Source organism: Petromyzon marinus, chromosome 27 (genome assembly GCF_048934315.1).
Source record: "Petromyzon marinus isolate PM22_M1 ecotype Great Lakes invasive population chromosome 27, UKy_Petmar_22M1.pri1.0, whole genome shotgun sequence".
In the NCBI taxonomy this organism is placed as follows: domain Eukaryota; kingdom Metazoa; phylum Chordata; class Hyperoartia; order Petromyzontiformes; family Petromyzontidae; genus Petromyzon; species Petromyzon marinus.
In genome coordinates, this window is record NC_133693.1 from 799,587 (window position 1) to 814,327 (window position 14,741).

At 52.3% G+C, this 14,741-nt stretch overlaps 1 protein-coding gene across 9 annotated transcripts in view; it reads left to right on the forward strand.

Moving 5' to 3' along the window:
* Positions 1 to 14,477, forward strand: part of CYRIA (CYFIP related Rac1 interactor A) — a 58,051-nt gene extending 43,574 nt beyond the window's left edge. For all 9 annotated transcript variants that reach the window (XM_032961881.2, XM_032961882.2, XM_032961883.2 and 6 more), the window contains 7 exons: positions 523 to 659; positions 1,596 to 1,673; positions 2,673 to 2,789; positions 3,565 to 3,644; positions 5,808 to 5,934; positions 6,445 to 6,515; positions 9,195 to 14,477. In XM_032961881.2, the coding sequence (XP_032817772.1) occupies positions 523 to 659; positions 1,596 to 1,673; positions 2,673 to 2,789; positions 3,565 to 3,644; positions 5,808 to 5,934; positions 6,445 to 6,515; positions 9,195 to 9,258 (674 nt within the window). In that variant the 3' untranslated portion in view covers positions 9,259 to 14,477. The remainder of the gene's footprint in view (positions 1 to 522; positions 660 to 1,595; positions 1,674 to 2,672; positions 2,790 to 3,564; positions 3,645 to 5,807; positions 5,935 to 6,444; positions 6,516 to 9,194) is intronic.
* The last annotated feature ends 264 nt before the right edge of the window (positions 14,478 to 14,741 follow it).

Sequence of the window (14,741 nt, forward strand, 5' to 3'; positions counted from 1 at the left end):
CGCAGCTAATAAGATCCCTCACACAATGAAACCAAACATCCCAATGCTGAAAAATTGCATGCAAATTGCTCATTTGGGATTTAGCACAACCACAACATAGTTCCCTCCCATTAAATGTGGAACATTGTGCGACAGCACAATGTGGATTCGTATAGTGTCTAAACGATGATAGTGATCATGATGTTGAAGATGGTGATGATGGTGACGATGATGGTGGTGGTGAAGATGGTGACGGTGTTATTGATGGCGGTGGTGACGATGGTGACGGTGATGGTGACGGTGACAGTGTTATTGATGGTGACGGTGGCGGTGACGGTGACGGTGTTATTGGTGGTGACGGTGGCGGTGACGGTGGCGGTGTTATTGATGGTGACGGTGACGGTGACGGTGTTATTGATGGTGACGGTGTTATTGATGGTGACGGTGGCGGTGACGGTGTTATTGATGGTGACGGTGACGGTGGCGGTGACGGTGTTATTGATGGTGACGGTGGCGGTGACGGTGTGTGCGGGGCCCGTGTAGCGGAGGCGCTGCGCAGCCTGCTCACGGCGCTCACCTGCCCGCCCTGCACGCCCACGCAGCACCTGGAGCGTGAGCAGGCGCTCGCCAAGCAGTTCGCCGAGATCCTCCACTTCACGCTGCGCTTCGACGAGCTCAAGGTGCCCGCCGCCGGGGCACGGGGGGCGGGGGGCGTGACGACGACTCCAGCGATGAGCGATCGCTGTTGCCGCCCGGTGCGCGTCGATTCGTCCGTTTATCTCGCTCCTTGAAGCGATGAATCGCACGTGAGGAACGGTCCTCGACGATCGCCCGCTGAGCGTCTTTGGGATCCTCCACGCACTCCCCTACCTCTCTCATCTCACTCTACTCCCCTCACTCTCCTACCTCTCTCATCTCACTCTACTCCCCTCCACGCACTCTCCTACCTCTCTCATCTCACTCTACTCCCCTCCACGCACTCCCCTACCTCTCCCCTCTCATCTCACTCTCCTCCCCTCCACACACTCTGATGTAACAATCACTGAGTACGCTCGGTGTGGATGCTATTGTTCACCATGAAGCAAGGTGCTGCTGTGTTTCACGGACACAGGCTGCCATCGTTTCGCATGAGGGGGCGATGTTGCTAGGCGATGTTGCTTTGTGTTTCCCAATGAAGTAATTTGTAGGCAACTTTTACAATTTGGTAAAATTGGATCGTGACACCAGATCGCAATAGCCTACTGTTTTCTAATGACGTCACGGGTACCTGAATGTCCACTGTGAAACAGACGGTGCGTATTGTATGCAAGCCTCTGCAACAAGCCAATCACACACACACCATCTGATATCATCATCACCGTCGGTGTACATTATCAGCAGTATGATATCTCTGCTTTTACATATGGTTCATCGTCGTCATCGTGCGTAATCTGCATGTTACGGGAGAGTCATGGTCCACGGTGGTTCGTCAATGTCGTGAAATCGTGCCGAGTGTGTTGTACACCGTTTACATGAGGCCACGCGCGCTCGCTCCGGCAGACGAGTTTGTCTCTCTCCATCTCCCACCCGAGAGCGTTTGCCTGATGACGGCATTGCTGCTGCCGCTTTGTGTGCAGATGACGAACCCAGCGATTCAGAACGACTTCAGCTACTACAGGCGCACGCTGAGCCGCAACAGGATAAACAACACCTACGTGCGTGTTACACACCCACACCCCCACGCCCCCCGCCATCAGCACGGCCCAAATAAAAAAAAACGCGCGGCTCGTTACGCACCGCCATCGCGGGACGCCTCCGCCGTTTATAGTTCGCGAGTTGTAAAAATTGGCCCCCATTGGTAACCCTCGAGTAAACAGCAAGAGCATGCTACGGCAAGCGGTTCGGGGTTCGCACGGAGTTGCGACTCTTCCGCGCTGATGCCGCGGATGAGTGTTGGCTCGAGCTTTCTGTGGAGCGTAAAAATCTCGCCAAGCCGTAAAACAAAAAAAAAAAGCGCTTCATTTTGAAAGACAACTTTTTATCTCGCCACACACGAGGCCATCTAATTGGGGCTCTCTTGGCCAGCCACGTTGTATTGTGCCTGCTCCCGCACCTCGTTTCCTCTGACCTTTGGGGGCAACGTGACCGGCGCCCGCTGCGTCTCTCGTCAACACACTCGCGAGTTACGGCTTCGCCGCGTGAGTGTGCGGTAGCGTACGCGCGGAGAGAGACGCGCGCGGCGACGCGGCGCTCTCCGCGCGTGTTTGTATGAATGCGCCGGTGTCGTGGCGGGCGGCGTGCTGCAGCCCAGAGGTCGCCGGTTCGATTTGGTCTCCAATCGAAGATTTGGTCTCCTGGAGGGCACGGCAGTGGACACGACGCGACGGGTTTCTTAAATCCCACGCCCGCGTCCACCCGGCAGCGTTAAATGTATTTCCCGCAGTTAGCCAATCGACAGGTCCCCCCCGTGGTGGGGTAAAGTGTGGGTACTCGACCTCAAAGTCACGCTTGCAAAAGAGGCGATGTTCACGTGTCTCGAAGCGTCTGTATTCATCTCCTGGTTAAATAAAAGACTCTTCCCAGACGCCTGGCCAGCGTGGACGAGTTGGTTACAACTCCGTCCGTATGCCCCTTTAGGGAGGCCCTTCTTCGAATAGTGGCACGAGCAAGCAATTGCAGGGCTGCGCCTTTAACCTTTACCGGACGATCCACAGCAAATCGCGGAGAACGAAGTCAACAACGAGATGGCGAACCGGATGTCCTTGTTCTACGCCGAGGCCACCCCGATGCTGAAGACCCTCAGCGACGTTACCACGAAGTTCGTTTCTGAAGTAGGTCGCCAAACCCCCCACACCTCCCGCCCCGAGAATGTCGCTCGGCAGAGTGAGCGTGCCCCCGGTGCCGTGACGCGGTGCTCGGAACACGTGGCCTGGGCGCCCTCCCCTGGCGCTCCTACCGCCCCGCGGTCGCAAACGTCTGAAGGTCGGCCGAGGTCACCGTGATTAGCGCGAGTTCTGCCCGCCGCAATTAATCGTTGGGTGAAGCGCCGCTGACCTTCGGCGTGCTGCAAGACCCGCTCGCGGCGGAGCGCCGATGGGAGGGACGGTGGGTGATGGCTCTCGGGCTTCCCTCCCGACGGTGCCGTTACTGGCCGCCGTGCGACGTTCATGCGACGTGCCGCGTTGCCGTTCAACGGGAGTGACAACGGAGAGAGGAGTGCGCCATTCTGTCGCTTTGGAAGCTGCTCGGTAATGGCACCTGGGTTCAACTCGCACCTTGTGTTACTTTTACACGATGCCTTTCTGGCACTGATCGGCAGTCGTTGCCGTTGTGGCGACGTTAAGACGTCACGCGGCAGCGCTTGGCGGGCGTCTACGCGCTCGTAGCTTGCGTGCCTGCGTGGGCAGAACACAAATCTGAGACGTTGCGCTGACGATTAGGAGACCCGAGCCTGGGAAGGAAGTGCCGCTCGACTGGACGACGACAGACGGGACTCGCGGGCGCGACCTGGGAGCGCTGGCGTCTCGGCTAAGACTGCGCGAGGTGATGGAGCCAGACTTGTCCTCTCAACACGTGCTTCCGCGCCGTGTGTGTCTCCTCGTGCAGAATAAGACGCTCCCCATCGAGAACACCACCGACTGCCTCAGCACCATGGCCAGCGTCTGCAAGGTCATGCTGGAGACTCCGTGAGTGGCCCCTTCTCTCTCTCTATACTGACCTCAAGGAGGCGGACGCTGGGCGATCGATCGTGCACTCTGCTGCCACGCACAGCCTGTGGAGGAAAGCTGCCATGCCTGTCTACATCAGGAATGGCTCGTCCTGTAGTCTGATTGTATGTTACCTTCAGTTTCAGTTTATTTATTTTGGTATAGCCCTGTGAGCCATTCGGCTCTTGAATCGGGTGCAACCACAACAAACAATAAAAAAAAACACAATCAAGATAAACATCTTAAAGTGACTATGTGACTGTGCATACAGAATATCCATGAAAAAAAACAGCAAAATATTCCTGAAAAAAGCACCGTACACCAATGCTGTGTGCAATAAATCCCAGTGGGATGCAATTAAAACAACAACCACAAGACAACTAAGATTAAGGCCGTCAGTCTAACTCCGTACTACAACAAAACAAACGTCCAAACCAAAAAACTTTTCGAAATCACCAAAAAATAAAGCCATTATTGCAACGTAACAGTGATCACAGGAATTGTGACCGAATTTTTACAATAAACTACATAAATAACATGTAACACCAAATCCTAGAGCCATAGCTGGCTGCATGAGTCACTCCACAAACAACAGGAGTATCAGTCGGAGTATCAAATTTTTCAATGCACCTTTAAGATCAGCACGCTATATCAAAATACAGATAATACTTTGCAGCGTCATCCGGAGCGAAACATTTTAATTTATTTTAGGCCACTGAATAGCAGTGGCAGCTAGGGGTGTACAACTCCTCTAGAGCAGTTTTGAGAGAAGATCTCATTGGTAGCGATTCAAGTTGCAGTGTATTGGCAATAGCATTCCAGACCCTGGGGGCATCAATAGCAAAGGCCCTTCCTCCAGTTTTTGTACGGCAATAGGGAATGTGAAGCTGATAAATGAGCGAAGACCTGAGGTCAAATTTGTTCTTTGAAACAGAGAGGAGATCCAGCAGGTAGTCTGCGAATTTTTTTGTAAGTACATCGTGAATAAATATGATCTGGTGCACAAGCCGTCGAACATTAAGAGATGTTAAGTTTGACCCAATGTAGAGATCATAGTGGTGAGTCCTATATGGGCAGTTCAATGTAAATCTTAAGGCCGAGTGATAGATGGAATCAAGCTTCTTTAGTACAGTACTTGGGGCTGATTTATACACGATGTCACAGTAGTCAAGTAGAGGCAGTATGGTAGCTTTTATCAATTCCAAACGGAACATTGGGGGGAAGCAGTGCTTGTGTTGATACAGAAAACCAATTTTTATTTTTGTCTTTTTACCAATATAATCAATGTGATCTTCAAAATTCAGTTTTGAATCCAGGATGACCCCAAGATACTTATAGATCTTGACTTGCTCTATTTGATAACTATTTAAGGAATGTAATTGGGGAAAAATAACTTCCTGCTTTAGTCTTGGTGAGAAGCATAGTACCTTGATTTTGGAGGTATTCAGGACTAGTTTAAGAGCAACTAGCTGATGTTGTAGTTTGTTGAAATCACGCTGTAGCTTAGCAATCACGTCATCCGGAGAGCGGCCAGCAGTAATCAGTATCGTGTCATCTGCAAAAAGATTTAACCTGGAATGATCCAGGTCAGTGCCCAAGTCATTGACATAAAGAGAGAACAAAAGGGGGCCGAGGATGGAACCCTGTGGAACCCCTTTTGTTATCTTAACACTGTTTGACCTCCAACCATTTGTGAATACAGTTTGGGTGCGAGAAAAGAGGTATGCGAGAAAAGAGGTACTGTAACGGCTGCAATTATTACAGCCGGCTTTTGTCGTAATTGTTAATTCTCTCTTGATTGGGAATGTCATCGTCATTGTTGTTATGGTTATTGTCTTTTACTGGATTTCGATTGGATTGATCTATACTTTTGAAGTGTAGTTTTTTTGACAGTAATGCACTTGGAGATATTTCGATATGAAAGGTCCCTGATAAAATAAAGTGTATTATTATTTATCATGAATAGCAGTGGTTCTAATTGCTTCTGTTGCGTATCGTTGTTAGAATATTTTCCGCTTCGTTGGCCGAGTTGGCGGCACGTGACGAGCGACGTGTGCGTGGCATTCGTGGCCACGCGGTGGCGATGGTGGAGGCTCGGTGTTTGCGCGGCGCTAATGGCGGCAGTGGTGGTGGTGTGCGTAGGGAGTACCGGAGTCGGTTCACCAACGAGGAGACGGTGTCCTTCTGCCTGCGGGTCATGGTGGGCGTCATCATCCTCTACGACCACGTGCACCCGGTGGGCGCGTTCGCTCGCAGCTCCAAGATCGACGTGAGCTCGCCACCGACATTCTGACACCCACGCCCCCGACGGGACACCGCCATGCCGCCCGGTGACCGCGCATCAACGCCGTCGAACGTTTAACCCCAAATCGAATCCCGAGTGTGCTTTTAAGAATCGTCAGGTGAAGAATCCGCTCTGATATATCGTGCAGCCATCTTAGAGATGGGCCCACGGAAGTGGAAATCATAGAGCTACCTCTGAGATCCCTTCAAGTGACCTCCGTACCACACGGTAGGGAGCAGCGTTTTTACTCTCCGACAATGTTAGCCACGGTCGGAATTTAATTTCGGTGTCGCGGTTGGTAGCGCGCTGCGCTAACGGCTGCAACGCCGCTGCCCTCCGGAGTCTGCTCAGGGCACTGAAACTGAGAGGTAACCGAACTTTGTTCATTCTCTGAGTTGGAAGGCTCTGTGCACCGGGTTTGAATGCAGCATTCGCGAGCGTGGATTAACCCGTGATGTCACGATCACCGCGCGGATCTGTGTGGGTTTCTTGCAGATGAAAGGTTGTATAAAGGTGCTCAAAGAACAGCCTCCGAACAGCGTGGAAGGTCTGCTAAATGCACTCAGGTACAAAGGACGCACGCCACATGGACGCTTACATTCACCGGTAGGGAAACGCAATTGTCTGATTCCTCCAAGGTATTATCATGATTAATTACGAGTCATCATCAGCGATGATAAATCCCCTGCTGGATGAAGGCCTCCCCAATCCACCGCCATCGTGAACATATTTCATCGCTTCATCTCTGCATGGATGCGTCCCATCCCTTGGCTGCCACTCCACTATTGTCATTACCAGCTATGTTCCCATTCTCTGGTGAGCTGAGTACTCGACCAAAACGCGGTACACTAACTGATTACTTCTTGAGCTGTGAACTGGGTGACCTGAGTTCGATTCCTGGCCACGGCTAACATCAGTGGCAAGAGCAATCGGAACCAGTCTGGCTGTGTCCCCCTTCACCAATATGCAACCAACCAGTGGTAAAGTAAGGTAAATAAATCCCCATGAACAAAATGGTACGGGGAAGCCTTCATCTACCGCTCCACTTTGGAATTCCCTCCTGTCGTCTCAGGTACCTTGCAGTGCACAGTTTGTATGTTCTCTCCCCCTGTTCTCCAATGGGTTTCCTCTGGGTTTTCCGGTTTCCTCCCATATTTAAAAACACACACATACAGTGAGGGAAAAAATATTTGATCCCCTGCTGATTTTGTACGTTTGCCCACTGACAAAGAAATTATCAGTCTATAATTTTAATGGCAGGTTTATTTGAACAGTGAGAGACAGAATAACAACAAAAAAATCCAGAAAAACGCATGTCAAAAATGTTATAAATTGATTTGCATTTTAATGAGGGATATAAGTATTTGACCCCTCTGCAAAACATGACTTAGTACTTGGTGGCAAAACCCTTGTTGGCAATCACAGAGGTTAGACGTTTCTTGTAGTTTGCCACGAGGTTTGCACACATCTCAGGAGAGATTTTGTCCCACTCCTCTTTGCAGATCTTCTCCAAGTCATTAAGGTTTCGAGGCTGACGTTTGGAAACTCGAACCTTCAGCTCCCTCCACAGATTTTCTTTGGTATTAAGGTCTGGAGACTGGCTAGGCCACTCCAGGACCTTAATGTGCTTCTTCTTGAGCCACTCCTTTGTTGCCTTGGCCGTGTGTTTTGGGTCATTGTTATGCTGGAATACCCATCCACGACGCATTTTCAATGCCCTGGCTGAGGGAAGGAGGTTCTCACCCAAGATTTGACGGTACATGGCCCCGTCCATCGTCCCTTTGATGCAGTGAAGTTGTCCTGTCCCCTTAGCAGAAAAACACCCCCAAAGCATAATGTTTCCACCTCCATGTTTGACGGTGGGGATGGTGTTCTTGGGGTCATAGGCAGCATTCCTCCTCATCCAAACTCGGCGAGTTGAGTTGATGCCAAAGAGCTCTATTTTGGTTTCATCTGACCACAACACTTTCACCCAGTTGTCCTCTGAATCATTCAGATGTTCATTGGCAAACTTCAGACGGGCATGTATATGTGCTTTCTTGAGCAAGGGGGGACCTTGCGGGCGCTGCAGGATTTCAGTCCTTCACGGCGTAGTGTGTTACCAATTGTTTTCTTGGTGACTATGGTCCCAGCTGCCTTGAGATCATTGACAAGATCCTCCCGTGTAGTTCTGGGCTGATTCCTCACCGTTCTCATGATCATTGCAACTCCACGAGGTGAGATCTTGCATGGAGCCCCAGGCCGAGGGAGATTGACAGTTCTTTTGTGTTTCTTCTATTTCCGAATAATCGCACCAACTGTTGTCACCTTCTCACCAAGCTGCTTGGCAATGGTCTTGTAGCCCATTCCAGCCTTGTGTAGGTCTACAATCTTGTCCCTGACATCCTTGGAGACCTCTTTGGTCTTGGCCATGGTGGAGAGTTTGGAATCTGATTGATTGCTTCTTTGGACAGGTGCCTTTTATACAGGTAACAAGCTGAGATTAGGATCATTCCCTTTAAGAGTGTGCTCCTAATCTCAGCTCGTTACCTGTATAAAAGACACCTGGGAGCCAGAAATCTTTCTGATTGAGAGGGGGTCAAATACTTATTTCCCTCATTAGAATGCAAATCAATTTATAACATTTTTGACATGCGTTTTTCTGGATTTTGTTGGTATTCTGTCTCTCACTGTTCAAATAAACCTACCATTAAAATTATAGACTGATCATTTCTTTGTCAGTGGGCAAACGTACAAAATTAGCAGGGGATCAAATACTTTTTTCCCTCACTGTACAAGGTGACTGGTATCGGCTAAAAATTCCAATCCTGGAACATTGTCTGCAAATTACTGCATTGGGACCACGCATCGCAACATCGCCTCCTACATCCTTTGGGACCACGCATAACAACATCACCCCTACATCCGTGGGGACCACGCATAACAACATCACCCCTACATCCGTGGGGACCACGCATAACAACATCACCCCTACATCCTTTGGGACCACGCATTGTAACATCGCCTCCTACATCCGTGGGGACCACGCATAACAACATCACCCCTACATCCGTGGGGACCACGCATAACAACATCGCCCCTACATCCTTTGGGACCACGCATAACAACATCGCCTCCTACATCCGTAGGGACCACGCATAACAACATCACCCCCTCCCCAAAAAGGGTCCTGCGACTTGGCGAGCCTCTCCCGGGCGAGCGAGCGCGAGTAGTCAATCGTGAACCCCTCCCTCCTCGCACCGCAGGTACACGACGCGACACCTGAACGACGAGAACACGTCCAAGCAGGTGAAGAGCATGCTCCAGTAGGGGGGCCGGGGCGGGGGGGCGCGCACGGACGGACGCCGCTCCGCCCGGACGGCGCGACCATCGGTGGCGGTGAGGGCGGCGCGTCGTCCACGTCGTCTGAGTCGTCCGAATCGTCCGAATCGTCCGAGTCGTCTGAGTCGTCCGCATCATCCCGTCCCTGCGGAGGCCTCACCGGACCGGGCGGCCCGGTCGTGGTGCCGCACGTACAACGCTGCCGCCACCGCCGCCTCCGAGATGCTGAGCCCCGTTGCATGGCCGCGTGAATATTCATGTTTCCCCGTGACAGCCCCCTTGTACGAGTAACGGAACACGATCGGATGGCGGAGGGAAGGCAGCTTTAATTGGTCGGTGTAAATATTGGCGCGGAGGGCCCAATTAGTGAATGCACTATCCCGCTCCGTCGCTGGGTGCACGCGTGCCCCATTCCTCGTCGCTCGTCCCTCCGATCCAGCGCTCCGCGGGGGAGGGGGGCGGTAGCGTCTCCTCCAGTTGTAGAGGGATTCGGGAGTCTCCGCTGGACTGAGCGACCAGGACGGAGCATAACCCTCCGGTCGTGCCAACAGGGCCGGATTTAGGAAACCAATCGGGGACATTTTTTTGAGGGCCCAAACTCCAGGGGACCCCATTGGAAGGGAGGGGGGGAATATAAAGTTGGACTTAATTCATCAGGTCGTTCTAATACGAGAATGATGCAAGTCAATAAACCTGCTCTTGCTAAGAGCTTTCCAGTTAGGTTTTGATGTCATCTGTGTCCCCAACCCTCCCGCGTCACGCTCAGCCCCCTCTCCCCCCATAGTGGGGGTTGTGGATTTTGTCCCTGTGTGTGTCTATGTCTATGTGTGTTATGTGTCTTTGCCTCTGTGTGTGGTGTCTTTGGGTGTGTGTGTCTTTATCTGTGTGTTTATGTCTGTCTCTGTGTGCATGTATGTCTTTTTGTCTGTGTGTGTTTCTTTATCTATGTGTATATGTATGTGTTTTTGTGGGAGTGTGTGTGCCTTTCTCTGTGTGTGTATTTGTCTATGTCTGTATGTGTGTGGGTATATGTGTCTTTGTCTTTGCATGTGTGTGTGTGTGCATGTGTCTGTATGTGCGTCTGGGTGTGCGATAATGTAGCGGTTAGCGTGCTGCGCTATGAACTCGGCGACACGGGTTCGCTTCCCGCTCACGGCCAACACCAGTGACGATTATCTGAACCGGTCCCGGGCCTCCCCTAGGTCGACTCAGCCTCAAATGAGTACCTGGTGCGGTGTGTAAACATTGCCACTAGGGAGACAAAGGCGGTCGGGCGTGGTGCTGGCCACCCACCCCCTCGTGTACCGTTCCGGCCTTCATAGGTGCTTGCTAACAACACTTGCCCCTACAGTATGTTAAGGCTATATGGGGGACCTTTGTCTTTGTGTCTTGGTGTGATTGTCGTACGTGAGTGTGTGGAGAGCGGTAGTGTGGCGGTTAGCTCTACGCTGCGCTATGAACCCAGCGACCCGAGTTCAATTCCTGCTCATGGCTAACACCAGTGACAATTATCTGAACTGGTTCTGGGTCTCCTCTAGGTCGACTCGGCCTAAGATCAGTGTCTGCTGTGTGTGTAAACTATAGAGGCAAAGGCGGCTCACTAACAGCTCGCTCACAGAACCTGCCCCAAAAGCCCTTCAAGGCGATGAGGTGGATCTTTGTCTTTGTGTGTGCAGTATTCCCTCGTCATTCGCGAGGGATACATGCTCATGGATAGTGGCCTAGCAAAACCTACCATTTTATTGAATTGCCTTAAATAAATACATACATAAGCTATTAAATGCGTGAATTAGAATAATATCTCTCATCATTTTCTTTCTCTCTCTCACGATGAAGTCGTGTAGACTTGCAAATACGATTCTCAGCCAAAATCATGAATAACAAGTTCGTGTGTATGTGCATGTCTATGTATGTGCGTATGTGTGTGCATGTCTATGTATGTTTGTGTATATGCATGTTTACGTGTGTGTGTATGTGTGTGTATGTGAGGAGGGGGGGGGGCTTTTATTGCTCGTGTCCTGGGGGGCACAGGTCCCTAAATCCGGCCCTGCCTAAGAAGGCATCGTTGAAACTAAATATTAAAATTAAACTAAATATTAAAATTAATGCATTTCCGGACAACAAACAGTCCTGCATCATTAAGATCACAATAGTTTATTTACAAAAAAAAATCTAATCGACACAATACCTTGGCTTTTACTTGTGCATTCATTAATTTGTACCTCTTATTAATTCTGCCCCCTGCGATGTTCGGGGAGGGCGTCGCGAGTGGTGTATTTGCACGCGAGCCCTCTGCTTGCTCTACTGCTGCTGTTGGTGGCTGAATGTCTCTGGGCTAGATCGGCGTGTGCGTGCGATTTATCCCGAATTGCACCGACGACTTGCTTGGGATTACGGTCGGCAGAGATTGGGGCGGGGTGCGTTGGAGGAGGGTGTTCACAACGCAAGCCGGCCGCTGCTTCCCAGCGGACGTGTCGCGCTTCCACCGGCAGGCGTGCCGCGGAAGTGCGGCGCGTCCGTCTCCGGGAAGGTCCGGCCGCCACAATTAATTGAACCGAGCCGCGGCAGTATTTATTGTGAAACGTGCGGCAGCTCGGAGAGAGACCAAAAACACGAAAGCGGGAACCCCGGCGGTCTCCGTGTGTGTCCTGCGAGTGTCTTCGTGCGTCTCACGTGGGTCACGAGTGTCTTCGTGCATCCCACGTGAGTCACGGCCACCAGCGGTGGGGGAAGCCGAGCGCTGTCCACGTTGAGGCTGCGTGCGGCGCTGCCCTCGCCGTGGCGGGTCGACACGTGGTGCCCGCCGGCTCGATCACCGGATCCGTCGGCGAACGATTTGCGGTTTCCTACATCGGTCGATTGTGGTTGATGATGGTGGTGGTGGTGGTGGTCGTGTGGTTCGTCGTGATTAGCGGGCAGTGAACGTTTGCATGTTGTGTCGACGCGCTTCAGTATTTTGTGTTCAGAGTGTTGTGAGCTCCGGTCCCAGTGGCAGGGGAGGGTGGTGGATGTGAAACTTGACTGTGTTTGTTTTCGCGGCTGTGGCTGTGCATCTCTCCGATGCGTTTTTTGGTCGTGCCGTGTGCCATTTTGCACGACGTCCGACGTTTCGCTCCACATGCTTGGAACTTCTCCAGGAACTGAATCGAGCAGCTCACGTTCTCGCTCGTTTATATTCCGCTACCGGCCGCTGTTGGCGCATTTGGGTCCGGCCGACGTTGTTCACCGAGCCTTCCAAGTCGGGCGGCACCACGCGAGAGAGGAGGCGTGATCATGGGAGAGTGAAACGTCGCCGTCGCGCCAACCGTGCAGCGCCACGGCCGCTGACTTTCTGGGCTCACCGACTCTGGGTGGTGGGTGTCCCCACTCCACCTGAGGGTCCCCACTCCCCCTGGTCGTGATGTGAACGTCTTCTTCTCGGCCTTGTCGACCCCGTGCTGGCGTGCGAGCCGACTCATTGGCGGTAAAAGAGGTCAAGTTCAGCTGCCCTATTGCTGTGGTGCGCCAATGGTTGCCACATCGAACTGGTAACCCAGAGGCCACCGGTTCGATTCGATCTCCGGGCGTGGCAGTTGAAAGCGGTGCAAGTGTCTCGAACCTCCCTTCCCCTCTGCCCGCTGGCCCACCGCTGCCTCTGTCTACCCAACGGCATGAATGGGTACAACACAGTCGATTGGCGGACCCTTATGGTGGGATAAAGTGTCGGTACTCCGACCTCACCCAAGACATCTAGCGAAGTTAACCTCTAGAGGGGAGTCTCTAGAGCTCACCTCGAGCGGAGCCTCTGCTGCCAGCAGTGGTGTTGAGCGAGGCAATTGCAGCGCTGCCCCTTGACCTCTCATTGATCCGGCCCCGGCTCCGCCTACTGCCTCCTGGTGGTGCGGGGGCCGCCGCTCGCACCCTGCACCGTGTCCACAAGTCCAGAGAGGTGGCGCAGCTCATCCGGACGTTTGCGGTGAGAGTTGAATCCCAGCACAGGGTGCTACTGAGGTTACTGAAGTAGCAGCAAGCATGTCCTCTGAATGTATTCTCGAGTCAACCCCACAGTGTACCAGTTGCCCATAGGGCCGCTGTGGGGGCTTGTGACTGTTGGTCACTACTGACCCACCTTGCCCCACTTTTCAATTATCGCCAAGAGTTTGGTGACCGCATTTGTCGGCAAAGCACCTTGCCAAGGTTTTGTGGGGGGGGGGGCCTGGTTTCTCAAGTGTTCGGCGTTCGGCCGCACCTGATGGAAGGCCTCAGAGTAGATGGTGGTGGGAGGCCGTCAGGGCGGGTCGCTGCGTGTCGACTGCAGCAGCAGCAGCAGCGGGATTCTGGCGGAGGGGAGAACGCGTTGGCGTGGTGCGGTGGCGTCGACGGCTTTGGCCACGGTGGCCTCTCGAGTGATGAACTTTTGGTCTCTGCGGCGTGCTTCACGGAGGCACCTAAAACAACGGCGAGTCCAGCGTCCCCCTCGTATCGCGATCGCGGGGTGGGGGAGCGACGGTGGCACCGCGCTCGCCCTCGATTCTGCCGACTCGCGCTCGGCGCTTGGCCACCCCTCGCCGCCGCCGCCGCCGCCGCCGCCGCGCTCCGTCCTTGTACTTCTCGTCGTGTCCATCCCCGAGGTGTATATTTTTTTTTTATGAACCAGCAAAAAAAAAACAGTGGTAGTTTAATTCTCCCTGTTTTGTACTCTTTAAATTGTGTGGCGGCGTGCGGCCCGTCGAGTCGATGTGCAGTGGATTCACCGTGACCGCAAAAAAAAGTTTTGTTACGGTGAGCAAACAATTTAAACTTTACATAATCCCTTTTTAAACGAATAAAAAAAATACCGTGAATGTGCATATTACCTTTTTTTTGTAAATGTGTGCTGTAAAGCTGCATCAAACTAACTTCTTCTGGAAGCACAAAATAACTGGATGTACCCGTGCATACGTGTTGGTTGTGAATATTTCAAGCGGCGTGTGCTGTGTGCTCCGTGCACGGAGATTAGTTTCAGTTTTAAAGCCCCTGAATGTGCCAGTGATGGAGGGTTTTCTTGTTTCTTTTTGTAAATCTGATTAACCATTTTCTTTCTACCAACAAATAAATCCTTAGTCCTTGATAATGACACGGGCTACTTTTTTTTTAAACCCCACCCTGCAATGTGAACCGTGGATGTGTGCTGAACGTATTATTGACCTTTCTAAAATAAATGTTGGCCGTTGTAACCCACATTTTAATCTCTGTCGGATGCCACTCTTTTTGCAAATGCTCCGTTCCTGCGAGGCCCAATTGCGGCGTGCCGTGTCGGTGGGGTCGCGCCGAGCACCACACCGTCCTGGCGATGAAGATCGCTGTGGTCTCTTGCATTGCCCGGCGCGGCACTTGAAGCAGTGGTGGACGCGGCAGATGCCACGGCATATCGGGGCGACCACCCCGGGCCCCGTGCTTTGGGGGGCCCAATGAGCTGTTTCGGCTCTTAATTCGATGAGCACCTCCGATTA